This window comes from Equus asinus, chromosome 6 (assembly GCF_041296235.1).
Source record: "Equus asinus isolate D_3611 breed Donkey chromosome 6, EquAss-T2T_v2, whole genome shotgun sequence".
NCBI classification, from domain to species: Eukaryota; Metazoa; Chordata; class Mammalia; order Perissodactyla; family Equidae; genus Equus; species Equus asinus.
Window position 1 is genome coordinate 20213746 of NC_091795.1, and position 16546 is coordinate 20230291.

Here is a 16546-nt window from a genome sequence, read left to right on the forward strand (position 1 = left end):
TTGAGGAATTAGTCACTTTCTTCTATGTTGTCAAATTTGTGTGTAGAGTTTTCAGAGTATTTACTTACTATCCTTTTGATGTCTGCAGAGTTGATAGTGACATTCCCTGTTTCATTCCTGATACTGTATTAGTAATTTGTGTTTTCTCTTTTTTTCTTTCTCAGTCTTGCTAGAGATTTGACAATTTTATTAATCTTTTCAAACAACCAGCTCTTACACTGATTTACTTTATTGCTTTTCTTTTTTCAATTTTGTTTCTTATGTTTATTATTTTCTTCCTTCTGCTTGTTTTGGGTTTGTTTTCTCTTCTTTTTCTATGTTCTGAGCTTAGACTACTGATTTGAGACTTTTCCTCTTTTCCATTGTATGCATTTAGTACTATAAATTTTCCCCTCAGCACTGTTAGCTGTGTCCCACAAATTTTGGTATGTTGTGTTTTCAGTTTCATTCCATTAAGTGTATTTTTTTAATTTCCCTTGAGACTTCCTCTTTGATCCATCTATTATTTAGAAGTTTAGTTTACAAGTATTTAGAAAATTTCCTTTTACCTTTCTGTTATTAATTCCTAATTATTTCCATTGTGGTCAGAGAACACAAACTGTATGACTTCAGTTTTCTTTTTAATTTGTTGAAATTTGCTTTATGGCCCAGGATATGGTTTATCTTGGTTTATATCCCCTCGTCATTTGGAAAGAATGTGTATTCTGCTGTTATTGGGTGGAATGTTCTATAAATATAGACTAGATTCTTTTCATTGGCAGTGTTGTTGAGTTCTTCTATATCCTTGCTTATTTTCTGCATAGTTCTTCAATCAGTTGTTCAGAGAGAAGTGTTGAAGTCTCCAACAATAATTGTTGATTTGTTTATTTCTCCTGTCAGTTCTGTTAGTTTTTGTTTCATGTATTTTGCAGTGGTTTGCTTTGGTGCATACTCATTTAAGACTGCTATGTCTTCTTGGTAGATTGTCTCTTTTATCATTATATATAATATGCTTTTCTGTGTCTGGTCATTTGTTTTGAAATTTTCTTTATCTGATATTAATGTAGCCAGCCTGCTTTCTTCTGTTTAAAACATGATTGAAATGATATATCATCTTCTATCCTTTTGGGAGCAACTTGCCTATCATTATATTTGGAGTGAACTTTTTACAAACAGCGGATAGTTGGGTTATGTTTTTTTAATCCATTTTGCTAATCTCTGTCTTTTAATAGATATATTTAGATCATTTATAGTTAATGGAGTTATTGATATATTAGGTATTGATATTTTATCAGTTTATCAGAATCCCTACCTCCTTTTAAGTCCCTTTCCCTCCCTCATTTAAAACATAATTACCTTAAATATTTCCTCTTCACATATAGAACCACATCAGACAGTGTTAAAATTTTTCTTCAACCATCAGACATAATTTGGAGACCTCAAGAGGAGGAGGAAAGTCTATTGTATTGACTGATATTTTTGCTTTCCACATTTTTTTTCCCTCCTGATGATTCAAATTTCCTTATTTTATTGTTTCCTTTCTGTTTAGAGAATTTCCTTTTTGCTGTTCTTTTAGGGTAGGTCTGCTGATGACAGATTCTCTTAGTTTTCCTTCACCTGAGAATATTTTGATTTCTCCTTCATTCCTGAAAAATTCTGAGTTATTTCTTTTCTTTCAGCACTTAAGAAATGTTGGCTCACTTCCTTCTGTCCTCCATGGTTTGTGATGAGAAATTCACTGTGATTTGAATTGTTTTTCCCCATAGGTAAGGTGTCATCTTTCTCTCAGGGTTTTCAAACTGTTTTCTTTGTCCTTAGTTTCCAAAATTTTGACTGTGATGTATCTTGGTGTGGATATTTTTTGAGTTTGTCCTATTTTGGGTTCACTCAGATGTTTGATTCTGTAGGTTTATATCTTTTGTCAGATTTGGGAAGTTTTCAGTCAATATTTCTTCAAGTACTTTTTTAGCCTTGCCCTCTTTCTCCTCTCCTTCCGGGACTCTGATGATACAAATGTTAGATCTTTACTAATAGTCTTACAAGTTTCAGAGACTCTGTTCCTGTGTTTTTCAGTCTCTTCTCTCTGTTGTTCAGATTGGATAATTTTCTGTTGTTCTGTCTTCCAGTTCACTGATTCTTTGCTCTGCTCCTCCATTCTTCTGTTGAGCCCATCCATTGAATTTTTTTAAAACTTATGATTCTCTTCTTTTTTTTTAATACTTTTTTTGGTAAGGAAGATTGGCCCTGAGCTAACGTCTGTTGCCAATCTTCCCTTTTTTTTTTTTCTCCCCAAAGCCCCAGTACATAGCTGTATATCCTAGTTGTAAGTCATTCTAGTTCTCTGTGGGATGCTGCCACAGCATGGCCTGACGAGCTGCAAGTAGGTCCGTGCCCAGGATCCAAACCAGCGAACCCCAGGCTGCTGAAGTGGAGAGTGCAAACTTAACCACTCAGCCGTGAGGCTGGCCCCTCATCCACTGAATTTTTATTTTGGTTATTGTATTTTTCAGTTAAAAAACTTTCATTTGGTTCTTTTTATATCTCCTATTTCTTTACTGAGACTTTGTATTTCTTTGCTGAAACTTTCTGTTGTTTTATGTGATTCATGTTTGTAATGGCTCGTTGAAGTATTTTTATGGTTCTTTCTTTAATAGCTTTTTTGGATAATTCTCTGTTGTCTTGGTATTTCATTCAATTTGAAGTCAAATTTTTTATTGAAACCTAGACATTGTCGGTATTATATGATGACAGTCTGGGTCTTATTTAAAGTTTTTGTTCCACCTGGTTTCCTTTGAACTGCTCTGGCAGGGGAGGAGGGCATGCTCCCTCTTGACTGCCTGGTGGGGGTAGAATTCTAGCTTCCCTACTCAGCCTGCATTGACATCTGAGTGTGGGAGGGTCCTTATTACTGTTGGTTGGACGTGGGGTGGGAATTCTGGCTACCCACCAGGCCTCCACTGATACCTCCTTGGCTGGGAGGGGTAAGAAGGCCTTATTACATTCCAGACTGTTCCTTGCCTGATCTCCACTGACACCAGGGCAGGGGGAAAGCAGGACTCCCTGGACAGTAGTGAAAGCCCTGACTCTCCACTAGGCCTCCTCTGATACCACCCCAGTGGGGACGAGGAGGGATGCCTCATTAATGCCAGGAGGGAGTGGAAGTCCAGGCTCCCCACATGGTCTTTTACTAACGCCTGCCAGTGGAGGTGAAATCCCAGCTCTCTAGTTGGCCCTATCTGATATCACCCCAGTGGAATAGTTGTGTCACCTCTTTGCAGCCTGATAATGGTGGAAGTCTAGGCTCCCCACTTGACCTTTGCTGGCATGAGTGGGGATGGAGCCATAGTTTCTTCTGGATTGTTTGACTGGAGGAGAGCATTTAATGTCTAAAAGTCTTCTGTCTTGCTGGGCTGCCCCTTTCTTGGTCTTTTGACTGAGAGAGAAGAGAGAGAACAGGCTTTTTTGTTGTTGTTGTTTCTGCCTATTAGCATTTCCAAATTGGGACATGTGGGGCAAAAGGAAAACCCAAAGAATTCATCACCATCTTGTTCTTGGGTCCTGAGGTCCTTAGTCAGTCTGCCTTCTGTCCACTTTTCAGGGTTTGTTTTCTATATGATGTCCAGTGGTTTTTTTGGTGTATGTGGTGGGAGGAATAGAGAAAAAAGTACATCTACTCTGTTTTTGGAGGAAATTCTTTGCCCTCTGTCACTTAGGAAAGACTGACAAACTATTCTTGCTAAAATGTTTGGTCTTCCAGATAGTCACATTTTAAAGGAAAACATTTTTCTCCTTAAAAGAATACCTTTTTATCAATAGGATTTCAGATGTTGGTGGCTAGAGGGCATGTGTTAGGGGCAGCGTGATGGAGTAGTTAAACTTGGAGACTGAGGGTCTCTTCTGGGTCTTGTGAAAGTCACATCTGGTTCTTGGGGATAAACTACCCTGGGCACGGGGGGTGGGGATGGGGAGGTGAGGGGGGAAGCTGCTTCGTGAAATCTGGCCAGAAAATGTTCCCTCAGAATCTTTCTGTGACACTTGGTATGTTGCCAAAGGGGAAAGAGAAGGAAACCCCTTGGTTAAGTAAACATATATATTTCACTGCAGGAGGTGAATGGTCTAAGCCAGCATAATTGGTTCCATATGTTCAGCACTGGTAGTCCAGGCATGACTAGTTGCACCTTTGAAATAAGACAGATCAGATGTTTCATGTTATGAAAATGACTGCCATTTATTGCATGTCTGCGCATGTCAAGCAGTGTGCACAGCATCTTATGTGCAGTATTCTGCTCTTGTCTCTGAGAGAAGTGGGTGTTATCTGTCTTACTTTACAGATGAGAGACTGAGTCTCAGATGGACAAGTGTCTTGCACAAGGTCATCTGGCCTCTGAGTGGCTGAGCTGGGGCTACCCCCTTGCCCCTCTGACTCCAGAGTTCTTGTTCTTACCATGCCCCCAAGCTACATGCATTCGAACCTGGGCCTTCTGTGTGGGGATTCCTGGGCTGGACCCTCAGGAGCCCCCCTCCCCCTCTGCCCCAGGTGATTTTGGCCACCAGATCCATTCCCTAGAATAGAGGGTCTGACCCTGACTGCCCATTATAATCATTAGAAGAAATTTTTAAACATTCCAATGCCAAAGCTGCACCCGGGGCCAGTAAACTCAAGCTCTGGGGGAAAGCCGGGCATCAGAGCTTTAAAAACTTCCCTGGAGATTCCAGTGGAGATTGAGAGCATGGTGGAGAGTTGGAAGATGATGGTAAAGAGTCACAGTCCGATTCTGGAACTCTCTTTTCTGGTCGCATGGGTGCCCGCTTACAAAGGACTTGAGGGTTGCAGTCTTTTTGGGAAGCTTCTTTTGCAAAACATTTCTACCAAGAAAAAGTCAAATACCCAAGTCAAAAAGTGGGATGCAGGCTGAAGGGGAACATGAGGGACTCCCTACTTCTGAAGTGTGTGCATGAGGCCAAGGGGAGACACGCGTGGGGCTCTACTCTTTTTCTTTTTTTCTCCTGAGCCCAAAAGAATGTATGGGGACCAGGGGAAGTGGCCGGAGGTCACCCTGATTATCATCATTTTTGCTCAGAGGTCCAAGCCCCTTCACTCCCTCCAGGTGAGGGCTCAGAGGCTGAAGAGCTTGCTCTGTGGGCTGGATCCCTGTTTGCCCCTGCAGACTCATCTTCCCCCTGCTCTCCGCCCAGGAGGCCCGCCTGTGGGAGGGCGACAGTGAACTCCTTGGTACTCTGGCTCCAGCTGGTTTCAGCTAAATCATACTAAGTTATATTTATTTGACTAAGTATGTCCCGCATATTTGTTATTTATCTGAAATTCGAGCGTAACTGGAGCCTCCTGTTTTTTATCTGGCAACCCTATGCCCACTGGGGCCCATGTGGAAAATTTGAGCCACTGGCACAACCCGCCAACTCTGTGCAGGCATCTCAGTGGGTTTTCACTGGCTCCCCCGCCTTTCCACTGTCACACCGCAGCTGTGACCCTCCAAGCACAGCAGCCAGATTGTTTACTCCTCTTCCTTTCCAGTAAAGCCCCTGCCAGGGCCGGTTCTCTCGGGGTCAGCTCCCCCGGGTCCGCCTGCGGGACTTTGCTCCACTTGGCGCAATGGGAGGGCCAGGAAATCACTTTCATCCCACGAATGGCCTTTTTTTCCCCCATTTTTCTCCAAGTGGTGGAGGGCATTTATTCCAGTGAAGTTAATGTTTATTTTACCGCTTACAGTTTGGGAACAATCAGGTCTGGTTATTTCTGGTTGAAGGTTTAAAAAATTTTCTCTCTTTAGTATTATTGCTACTCTTTATCACTCGCATTTTATCCTTATCAATCACGTCTTTATCAATCACGTTTGCTTCAAGTGAAACAATGTTAAATAGAAAGTTTGTATTGTGTTTGGCCTCAGCCAGCAGCCGTAGGGGGCGGAGTCTTACCCTAGGTGACAGAGAAGCCACTCAGGGGCGTGATTCAAACATCGTCTGGAATGGGGCAGGGGTGGGGGGCACCAGTCCCGATACGCCCTTTCTCCTGGGTGGGGACTCAGGGCGCGGCAGCGGAGGGGGACAGGGGCGTGGGCATAAGGGCATAAATAGGAGTCTGGATACAAAAAGCCTTCCTGTAAACCGCAAACCCGCCCCAGAAAGGGGCCTTTCTCCTCCCAACCGCGCTGGCTGCTTGATAGCAAAGCCACGCCGCCGGCATCAAGGCGGGAGAGGAAGCCTTAGCGCCTGAGCAAAACGCATCCTCCCTGCCAGGTTGGTCCCTGCTCCCCTGGCCTGGCTGCTGCCTCTGCCCCACATCTGCTCCTCGGATGGGAAGCCAAGAACCCATAGGAGTTCGAGGAGAAGTCCTCACTCTATTGTAGTCTCCTCTGGGCCTCTTGATTTTGAGGTTGAACTTGAGAGAGCTCGGCTGATGCCTCTGTCCGTTTTTTTGTTTGAGAAAGAGTGGAAAGAGCAGGGGAAGTGGGTCCCGGTGGCTGGCCCCTCAGAGGATTGCGAGGACCCCTTCCACCACCGCGGCCAAGGCACTCTCCTCCTCGTCCCCAGATACCCGGGATTGTAAAACAAGCTGATGGTACACAACACCCAAGGGCAGGGTTGAACAAAACAGGGCTCGCCAGCCTGCTCTCCAGCCCCCTTCCAAACCCTGGGGGGTCTCCCGCTATCCTGGGACTTGACATTTCTGCTGCTGCTGCTTCCTGTATCTCATTGGGCTGTGATCCTGAGGCTTCAATGAACTTTAAAGGAGCTCATGCTGGGAAAGGATTGTAGAGGCCAGCCATAGAGAAGTTCAGAGAGCCCAGAGCCCGCTGGCCATCACAAGCCGGAAGTGTGTTTTCTCTCTCATTCAAGGCTGGCATTTACGTTGCTCTAGTGGCGCTATGTACTGTCTGAGATGGACCTCCCTGATTGATCTCAGCACTCATTCCCACAAAGCCCAGAAATTCCTCCTTCGGGGGGCAGCAGGCCCAGGTTCACGTGCAAGACAGCAACAACATCAGCCAATATCTGTGGAGTATGCTGGTGGACCAGTAATTCTGATCATCTCCTCCCACTGAGGTACTCTATCCTTGCAGGAGAGCAGAGAGGTTAAAGAGCTTTCCTGAGGTCCTGTCTTGGGCAGCAGGTGGCTGCATGGGTCTTGGCTCTCTAACTGCAGAGCTGCTGGCCAACCCGCCTGCCATCAGGCATGCTCAGCAAGCACTCAGCAAATATTCATGGATGTAAGGGTGGGATGCGCTAGCTGATCACACAGAAAATAGCCTCTTTGCTAGCATCCTCCAGTTGGCCAATTTTGAGTCTAAAAGACTAAGGTGCCTAAATGTCTGATCGCTGTGGCTCTGTGTGGTTGGTGGAAGATGTGCTGCTTCAGAGGCATGACAGCTGTCCCACTCCCCCCTACAGCAGTGTCCCTGCCTGGACCACCTCTCACCCTTCAGAACCCTGCCCATATCACACCCATTTATTCCACAGATGCTCACTGCGTATCAGCTCCATGCCGTGCATCATGCTGGGTTCAGAGAGTGCCTCCAGCCTTCTAGGAAGCTATAGACAAATTTGTTCAGAAAAACAAGGCAAGCCCATGCGGGACAAGGGACAGTATACCCAACCCGTTTGTTTCTTGGGTGAATAAACATTTGCTACCCATGACCCAGGGTGTTGTCCCTGTGCCAGCCACTGGAAGAAGGGGATGGAGACACGATCCCTGTCTTTAAGAAGCTGGCACTGGAATCTAGTTAAGGGCTGGTGGTGATTGGAAACACATGGCACACGGCAGGGTCACTCCATCAGCAGCTCCAGGACTGGATGAGTGTGGCTCCCTGGAGTTGGCAGATGGAACACCTGGGCAGTTACTCTTGGACCTGAGCAGGAGGCCATTTATTCAAGGTTGCTTAGCTGCATTTACTTGTAAGGTTAAATTCCCACTTTAGCTGCTATCCAGTCCACAGGAAGACACGACCTTAAAAGAAGGTAGGAGGGGCAAGGTGAAGATTTCTTGTAAATTACAGCCAGAGTCAGCCCACTTTTCCGTGTGTGCTGTGTGGAAAGGACCAGATTCTAGTTAAGTCTCCAATTGTGGGTTTTTTAATACATCTCTCACACTGACTAAACATTGTCTCCAAAATGGTGATCATCACACAGGCCCGCCACATGTGCTTTTGTCATCTTGAAGCTGAGTTAACAGGAACATGTTAATGAAAATCAAAAGTTTTTAAATCTTTAGTCTGCCCTCATCCTCCTACCGTCACTCCCCACAAAATAATTTTAAAGTATTCTACTTCTGTGAGGAAAAACAAGGAGGCTGAAGTTATACAATTGAAGTCATCAAAACAGTGAAAAGTTAGCAGCTTAAATAGTCATTTCTAACTCATCATTGCCTTGACCCTTAAGTCCAAAACCTTGGAATGGTTTTCATTTTGCCTTTTTCACATTATCCATGATCATTCAGAGCCCTCGCATATGGCTGGCGACAACTCTAGAACACCATTTACACAGACAGCTGTGTGAATGGCCACACCCGCTCCCCACAAGTTGTGTAGTGCGTACCTCAGCAACCTCACCAAGTATGTGTGGTCGTTCCACTGTCAGTACCAACCATGTAAATCAGGAGTTCTCAAGTTGAGACCATGGCAGGTTTTTACTGATTCACAATAAAAAGGGAAAATAATCAAAGTAATAATAGCTAACATTGTTGAGTGCTTACTATGAGCCAGACATCATAATGACTCCTTTATTCCTAATGGCAACCCAACAGGCACCATTATGGTCCTGTTTTCCCTGTGAGGAAACTGAACCCGAAGCAGCCTGAGAGCCTGCAGTCTTCAGGCAGCAGTCAGTATAAAGCTGCCAGCTGACCGCTCCTGAGAACTGTCCTGTGTTCTGAGATTTCATCCTTCCTAAATATTTGGTGTCAGACTGACCTTTCTTTTGTGAAATGATGGCGATACTGAGAATGCTGTTGCCTCAGCCGCTCTTCTGTCTCCGCATCCTTCCGACTGCCTGGCCACTCCCGTAGTTAGGTCTTCAATTTCTTCCTGACGGGTTTCCTACTTCCTGGCCTTCTTCCTGTTCCTCTTCCTCTCGCTCAGCCAGCTGTCAGTGTCTGGTCAAGCGCAGCTCTGATCTTCTCCTTCCTATGCTCAGAAACCTTCCAGGAATTGATATCGAACCTGAAGTGAGTTCGCTCACCCGTTGCACAGCAAGCCAGTCTCTGACAATAGGTGTAGTGAAAGAAAGTAGGAATTTTATTATTGCACAGTGCTGAGCAAGGAAAAAGGGCAGCCAATGCTGAAATCCCAAACTCCTCGAAAAGCTAAAAGGAAGGATTTTTATTTGGGGTTTTAGGTAGGGGAGGGGGAGCATATAGCCTTGCTGATCAGAGCTTTTCCACCAGCCTGTGTTTGGCCTTGAGACTACTTGCAGAGAGGAGGGAGCCCGTGACCTCACTGCTTAGAGCTTTCCCACCAGCCTGTAGCTCCTTGGTGGGGAGGAGGAGGAGATAACGAATCCAGGTGGTTGTCGTTGGCTGTGTCTGTCTCCATGGAGAATAGTGTATTTTGGAGCCGAGAAGCCAGGGAGTAAGCAGGGAAGGAGTGCTTTGGTTTTAACCCCAATATATGCTGTGTTTAATGTGGGGAATCTGGTATCAGAGCCAGTATCAGAATTTCTCCTGCCTCAGCTGGGATTCAGTTCTCTCCACATTCAGCCTAACTGTCTAGGGGTGTGTGGTGAGGCAATCAGGGAGGCCTCCCTGACACTATCGGGACAGCCTCCCCCCCACCAGCAGTTAGCTGTGTCCCATCTCCCCTTTAACTCCTGGGACCCTCTGCTGCTCCTCTCCTGGGACAGGTGGCTTTCTTTATCCCATTAGACTGTCGCAGCAAATCTTAGACCCAGGAGGTACTGTATAAATATTTGTTGGCAATTAAATGATTCTACCAACTTCTGGCAAATCAAATTGTGGAAATTATCTGTCTTTTAAATCATCCATAGTGATTGCAATGTGGGTTTGGCTGCTCCCCGACTTCTGTGATGTCATCTGAGTGGGTGGCCTTGCCATTAGTTTGTTCAGTTAGCAGCTTGTCTCATAGAAAACTGAGGGCTATACCCCAAACTGTAATCTTGCAGGGTTGGGGTCACAAAACAGGTTTCCATTTTATACCTTCTATCTTTCTATAAATACTTGAATTTTTCACAACAGACTTGTGTTACCTTTATAATTAAAAAGGTTAAATATTTTTAAGTGAGTTAAACAAACCAAAGACAATATTATTTGCTTTTCTCACTCCACTTTTCGCCTTCTGTGAAAAGGACATATATCTAAAGAAAAAAAAAAATAGTTATTTGAACAAAAGCCCTGACTCCCGAGGAACTCAGTGATGGGGAAGGACTCCAGAGAAGTTTGCTCATCTGAGGTCCAGGTGAAGTGTAAGTGCTTCGAAGCCTATAGAAAAAGGGTATTCTGGAGGAGAGTCTACAGGGATAAGACAAACAGCCAGACAAACAGCCAGAAAGTGTCCCCAAATCAGAGGAAGACCGGGGAGCTGGATGGGACCCAGACACTGAGCTTCGCCACCTCCTGCTTGGAGCACAGGCACACACTTGTGCATAGGGTTTGCTTGGCTTGGCGGGGGCCCCTCTCTGTGGAGTCACCCTGACCTCCAGTCCCTGGAGTAAATGATCGCTCCCATGGCAGCATACTCATCTGTGTGGATGACTGGGCTCAAGGCCATCACACAGCTGACCCACCTCATCTGCCCCCAGAGCATGCAGAGGGCCCCTGCCCTCTCGCACCCACTGAGACCTCAGGCTGAGGACAAGCAGTGAGCCGTCCCTGGTTTCTTAGAGTGGAATCTCTTGTCCTCCAGCCTGGCAGCAGCCGTGAGAGTGGCCCTGGCACAGGAGCAAGAGTTGTAGGGAAAGCACTCCCCAACAGGGGCCGTGACTTTAGTTGAGGGAGCTGTGCAGTCCAGGGTGACTTGGCAGGGAGGGACCCAGAGGAATAAATTCCCAGGTCCTCCCTTCTGCCCTCACATCTCCTGCTTGTCCCTCCATTAGCCAAATAAGTACTTAGCTGGATACTTAGACTAAAAATGACTTATTGTTTATCTGAAATGCAAGTTTAACTCAGCATGCTGTGTTCTTATTTGCTAAATCTCGCATGACCCTAAAAAGAGACCACACTACTCCCTGCACACACACACTCAGGGGCCCAGGAGAGTGTGACACCTGAGTGTGGCAGGAGGCACAGCCCTCGAGTGGGGATGGGGCGCCTCTGTGTGCCCCAGTCACTAACCCACAAAATGCCAGGCTTGTGTTTCTCCTGCCTGCCTGTCTCACCCACTTGCGGTCAATATGTTTGAATAAATAACCACCAGTATAGAATGTATGGTCCCAAAATGCCATTAAAAAAACTAGAAGTGAGTTTTTATTTTTGTTTTTAGTTTTTTTTGTTGAAGATTGGCACCTGAGCTAACAACTGTTGCCAATCTTCTCTTTTTTTTTTCCCCTGCTTTTTCTCCCCAAATCCCGCCAGTACATAGTTATATATTTTAGTTGTGGGTCCTTCTAGTTGTGGCATGTGGGACACCGCCTCAGCATGGCCTGATGAGCAGTGCCATGTCTGCACCCAGGATCCAAGCCAGCAAAACCCTGGGCCACCAAAGTGGAGCGTGTGAACTTAACTACTCGGCCATGGGGCCGGCCCCTTTAGTTTTATTTTATGTTTATTTCTATTTACATATATTTATTATTTTTTTAAATATTTGTTTCTATTTTAGAAGTACTTGTGGGCCAGATGAAATCAAACATTTCCAGGTCCATTCCAGCAGGCAAGCATCTTGCTGGAAGCCCCAAGTCATTCTAGCTGGTGACATAAGTGCATGTTGATTTTCCCCATGCCTAGGGATGGGTCCTGTTGAGGCACAAGAATTGTAAACTTGTCTCTTTGTGACGAGGAGCAGCCTTTGCAAGACTGCTGGCCAAATTTGCGACATAGTCGAGGACTGAGCAGACAGTGAGACGAGTGATCTCAGGTGCCATCACCTTCCTGCCATGGTGCTGAGTTGGGTATGAAGGACTTGGAATGAGTCACACTTTTTAAAAATGGGTGAAGGTCATCAAAAGGTACAAGCTTCCAGCTATAAAATCAATCCTGGACATGTAATGTACAGCATGGTGACTGTAGTTAATGATACTGTTTGTATATTTGAAAGTTGCTGAGAGAGTACATCTTACAAGTTCTCATCACAGGAAAAGCAAATTTGTAACTATATGTGGTGATGGATGTTAAGTAGACTTATTGTGGTGATCATTTCGTGATATATAACAAATATCGACTCATTATGTCATATACCTGAGACTAATATGTTATATGTCAATTATATCTCAATAAAAAAGAAAATATTTTTTGATGGGGGAATTATATATCTTAAGCATTATTTAGAAGGCGGTAAGTAAACGAATGAATTTGTAAGTGAGAATATATGTCCAGACGTGTGTGTTAAATAAATCCTGCTCGTATTTTCTGAGGACACTGAGGATGCCCCATTTCTCTCTCTTTGTGGCCTAATAAGTTGGGTACCTTCTGGGAAAGCTCCGTTATTTACAAGGCTAAAAATCGAATGTTCTGTTTTCCAGCTGTTGCTGAGGTGAGGGAGGCAACCACGCCCAACGTGCCACTCCCAGGACCTGCCCCGGGAAGCCTGCCAGCGGACCACACACCAGCCTCCTTTCCTCACACCAGTGGGTACCAGCCTGCCTTGATGTTTTCGCCAACCCAGCCCAGAAGACTGCATACAAGAAATGCAGCCCTTCCCAGGGTGACCTCTGCCAGGTCAAAGCTCCTCCCGCCTCTTGCATTTAATCACACGGTGGGCCACATAATACTTTCCGAACATAAGGACGTCAAGTTTAATTGCTCAATCAGTATACCTAATGTGTACCAGGACACCGACATTATTTCTTGGTGGAAAGACGGAAAGGAATTGGTTGGGGCACATCATGCAATTACTCAGTTTTATACAGATGATGAAGTTACAACAATAATCGCTTCCTTCAGGTACGTGTGCTCTTTCTTCCTTTCTTTTTTAATGCTGTTATGCTGTTGCTCAAAAGTAAAAGACCTTGTCAATAAAAAACATCCTTTTGTCTTCTGTGTGAGCCACCCCACTGGTCCATTTAGAGTATAGATTAATAGCTGACGGTCTGTATTGTTGACCTCTTTTAAATGGCTCTTGCTCCCTCTGGAATGTTGGTTATCAGATGCTCTGGTTCTGGAGGACCACTTCCCAGCTGACCTACAAGTCATGTCAAGTCCTGCTTGACTCCAGAGCTTTCCCAGTGAGTGGGAACGGTGTTTCTTGCCAGGTATGAGGAGACATCTAAATCACCTGGTGGGTGGGGAGCTTTTAAAACAATGCAGCCCTCTCATGCCTTTCACGTGCCCTGTCCCCGCTCCCTTCCGCCTCTCCTCAACACCCCCTGCTGCGGCTGCAGATCATGGTACTGACGTGCAGATCATGTGTATTGGGGTAGGAAAAAGGTGGAGAGTCTGTAAAGTTTGGGGAAACTAGACAAACTTCAGCCACGTGGGTCGGTATTCCACTTGGTGTTGGCAGGGGCAAGCCACATGAGTTAGGGGAGTGACACAGATAAGCCAAGCCAGGACGTATGTCTGGAATACATTGTTCCCAGGACTGAGTCAGCATATTTCAGAATGCTGGAGACTGGCCAGCTGCTTCTCTTCTCACCACCCTTTCTTATTCGCTACTCCTTCCTCTCAGCCAGGAGGGTTTTTGTGTTTTTTCTTTGTTCGTTTGTTTAAATGTCAGGACCTCCTTGCATGTATAGTTGTAGAGTTAGGTGGACCTGTAGTCATTAGAAGATCAGAATGAGGTCAGAGGCACGCAGAGTTGAGGCGAGGGCCTTTTGTCCGGGATGCCTCCGCCCTGGCGAGGGGCCCTCTTTGATCTGGTCTGTTTTCACTTTCTCTGACCTGATCCGCGGGGCAGTCCCAGACAGTGTCGTGTCTTTTGGTGAATCATTTTATGTTTCCTTTTCAGAAAACCGCCTCAGAGTTACCACAGACCTAACGATTCCAGTTAGAGTTTAGTGTCAACACTTCCATAAGATGTGCCGTTTTTTCCCCATATTATCCCAGGTTATAGGCTTGGTCAGAGTCAAGGCAGAGAACACAATAACCTCCATGTTTTCTATTGATTGACTAAACTCTGGCTGGGTCTCAGACTGCCCTTCTCAGCCAGTGGCTGAGACCATTCAGGAGCTTTGACTATATTTTTCTCTGAATCAACTACAAATTGCAGACATTTTACCATTAAGGGGACACAACTTCTGATGGGAGAAGTAAAATCACCATTTAATAATGAATAAGGAGCAGTTTAAAGCCTTAAAGAAACAGAAACCTAGCCCACTGGTCTCATCAGGCATCATTTAAGAGGGGCACACAGGCCTGCTGGCTCTCTGGGCTGGGGCTGCTAAGCAGGAGTCCTGCCCCTGGCCAGCGGGGAGACCACGGGTGAGCTGCTGCATCTTCTCTGGCCTTCTTGCCAGAGAGATGGGTTTGGACCACATGACTACCAGCTCCGAGTGTGCTCTAAGGGGCCATGAGATGTTCACAGGACTTAAATTGGAGAGTTTTTCAACTTAGATTAGACAGTATCTTGTTTTGAACTTTTGCTCTTAAAGTTCAGAAGGTGACCTGAATGATATTTTGAGAACTTTAGAGAAAAATTTAGACTTATGTATGTATTCAGTTTATTATACATAAACACGTTCTAAAGGAGAAAAATCTTATTTGACCTTCAAACTAATAAGCCTTAAGGCAAATTGAGTGATCAGAATTCTTACAAATGATGGACACTCAGCTGAATTGAGTAGCATTTGGTGCAACATCAAGGACACCATTATAATGCCCTTCGACTTTATTAAAGTCGTATTCAGGTGGTACAGTAGCTATAGAGTGCGTCTGTGAAGTACATTATAGTGACTTAATCAAGATTATAAATATTTGCATAATTTATTGGCAAGAGAGAAGGATGTTGGAGATCTGAAACGTGGTATATTTTATATGAGGACCCTGAGGTCCCTATGCATAGGGGGACTTTCCCAAGGTCACTAGATAGTGAGCTAGTCATCCTTAAACAGGGAACCCGACTTGCACACCTGCCGTATTCTGTCTTCTCACATCTCCTGTGCCCTAAGGAAATCCACTCTGGTTCCCATGAACAGTGAAGGGTTAAAAACTAGTTCTAGGCTTTCAATGTATGCAGTTTTATGAGGAATTCATTAGCCTGCAGGTTTGTTGGAGTTGCCATCAACAGTACATGTACAGACCATGTTTATTCAAGGGAATCTGCAGATGAAATAATATGAAGGGAAGAGAACACAAAATATGGCTATCTGTATATTGGCAGGGGTTAAAGGAACTATAGAGAGAAACACATGGTATTTTGAGTTGGGTCATGGGACCATTTTTGTATAAGATGTTATTAGAACATGTCGAAATTCTGACATGAATTTTGAAAATGATGAGGTCTCCAGACTGAGGACTCCACAGTTAGTCCCTGCACTCATCCTTTAAATATGAAGCACTTGTGAGTTGCTGGAGACTGACGGGGTTATGGAAGCTGTATTTAACTTTCTCAGCTGGATGTTGCTTGCACCTTTTCTCTTCCATAACATGCGAACTCTTGCCTCCTGCCTACCCTACACTTAAATTCCCCAATTCCTCATTCTAAAAACAAGGGTTAGTGAAGCATCTGGTCTTTGATCCTAAAACAGGACCTGTTCTAGTAGAAGGTGTAGTTTGGGAGGCGTGCCTATTTAATGCAGCAGAACCTTCTCTGTTATTCCTTCCGTTGCTTCTGACCCCCTCTTTCCCACAGTGGCCTCATGCTGTCATATTGCTCTCTCTCTTCCAAAGGAAGAAAAGGATGTGATAAAGTAATTTACACCAGAGAAAGCTTTAACATTCACTAGTAACATCATTTTAGACAAAGGAGTAGAGATTTTTTCCAAATTACAACTTAGGCAACGGCCCCCCGGTTTAAAAACAGCCAGCCTCGCTGGGGAAGATGTTTGCAGGCAATTCGCTAATTGTGGGATGAAGAACTAATTGAATGAACGGCTGGGCATTGAGACGAGGGGAGCAGACCTGGTCCCTGTCCTCCTGCTTGTGCTGGTGAACAGAATGGAGGGGAAGGGAGAGTCAAGGGTCAAGTGCAGAAGTGCTAAGGTACTGCTCATATGGTGAGGGAGGGTTTCCCTCCGAGTTTGGATTTGGCCTTGAAGTATTGAAGTAGGGGAGAGGATGTGACCTCAGGACCCAGGGAAGGACCCTTGTGCTGCTCAGGAGCAACCACATCTTGCAGTCAAACCTCAGCTTATTGGGGCTGACCTGGTGGTGCAGCGGTTAAGTGCACACGTTCCGCTTTGGCAGCCTGGGGTTCGCTGGTTCGGATCCTGGGTGTGGACATGGCACTGCTTGGCAAGCCATGCTGTGGTAGGCATCCCACATATAAAGTAGAAGAAGATGGGCACAGAT

At 45.3% G+C, this 16546-nt stretch overlaps 1 protein-coding gene across 2 annotated transcripts in view; it reads left to right on the forward strand.

Annotated features, from left to right (window-relative positions):
* MERTK (MER proto-oncogene, tyrosine kinase) overlaps positions 1 to 16546 on the forward strand; it is a 101978-nt gene that overhangs the window by 12589 nt on the left and 72843 nt on the right. Inside the window, exon 2 of one of the 2 annotated variants that reach the window (XM_014852720.3) lies at positions 12622 to 13042. In XM_014852720.3, the coding sequence (XP_014708206.1) occupies positions 12622 to 13042 (421 nt within the window). Of the gene's footprint in view, positions 1 to 12621; positions 13043 to 16546 lie in introns of those variants that run through there. The other variant, XM_070511762.1, reaches the window with a different exon arrangement.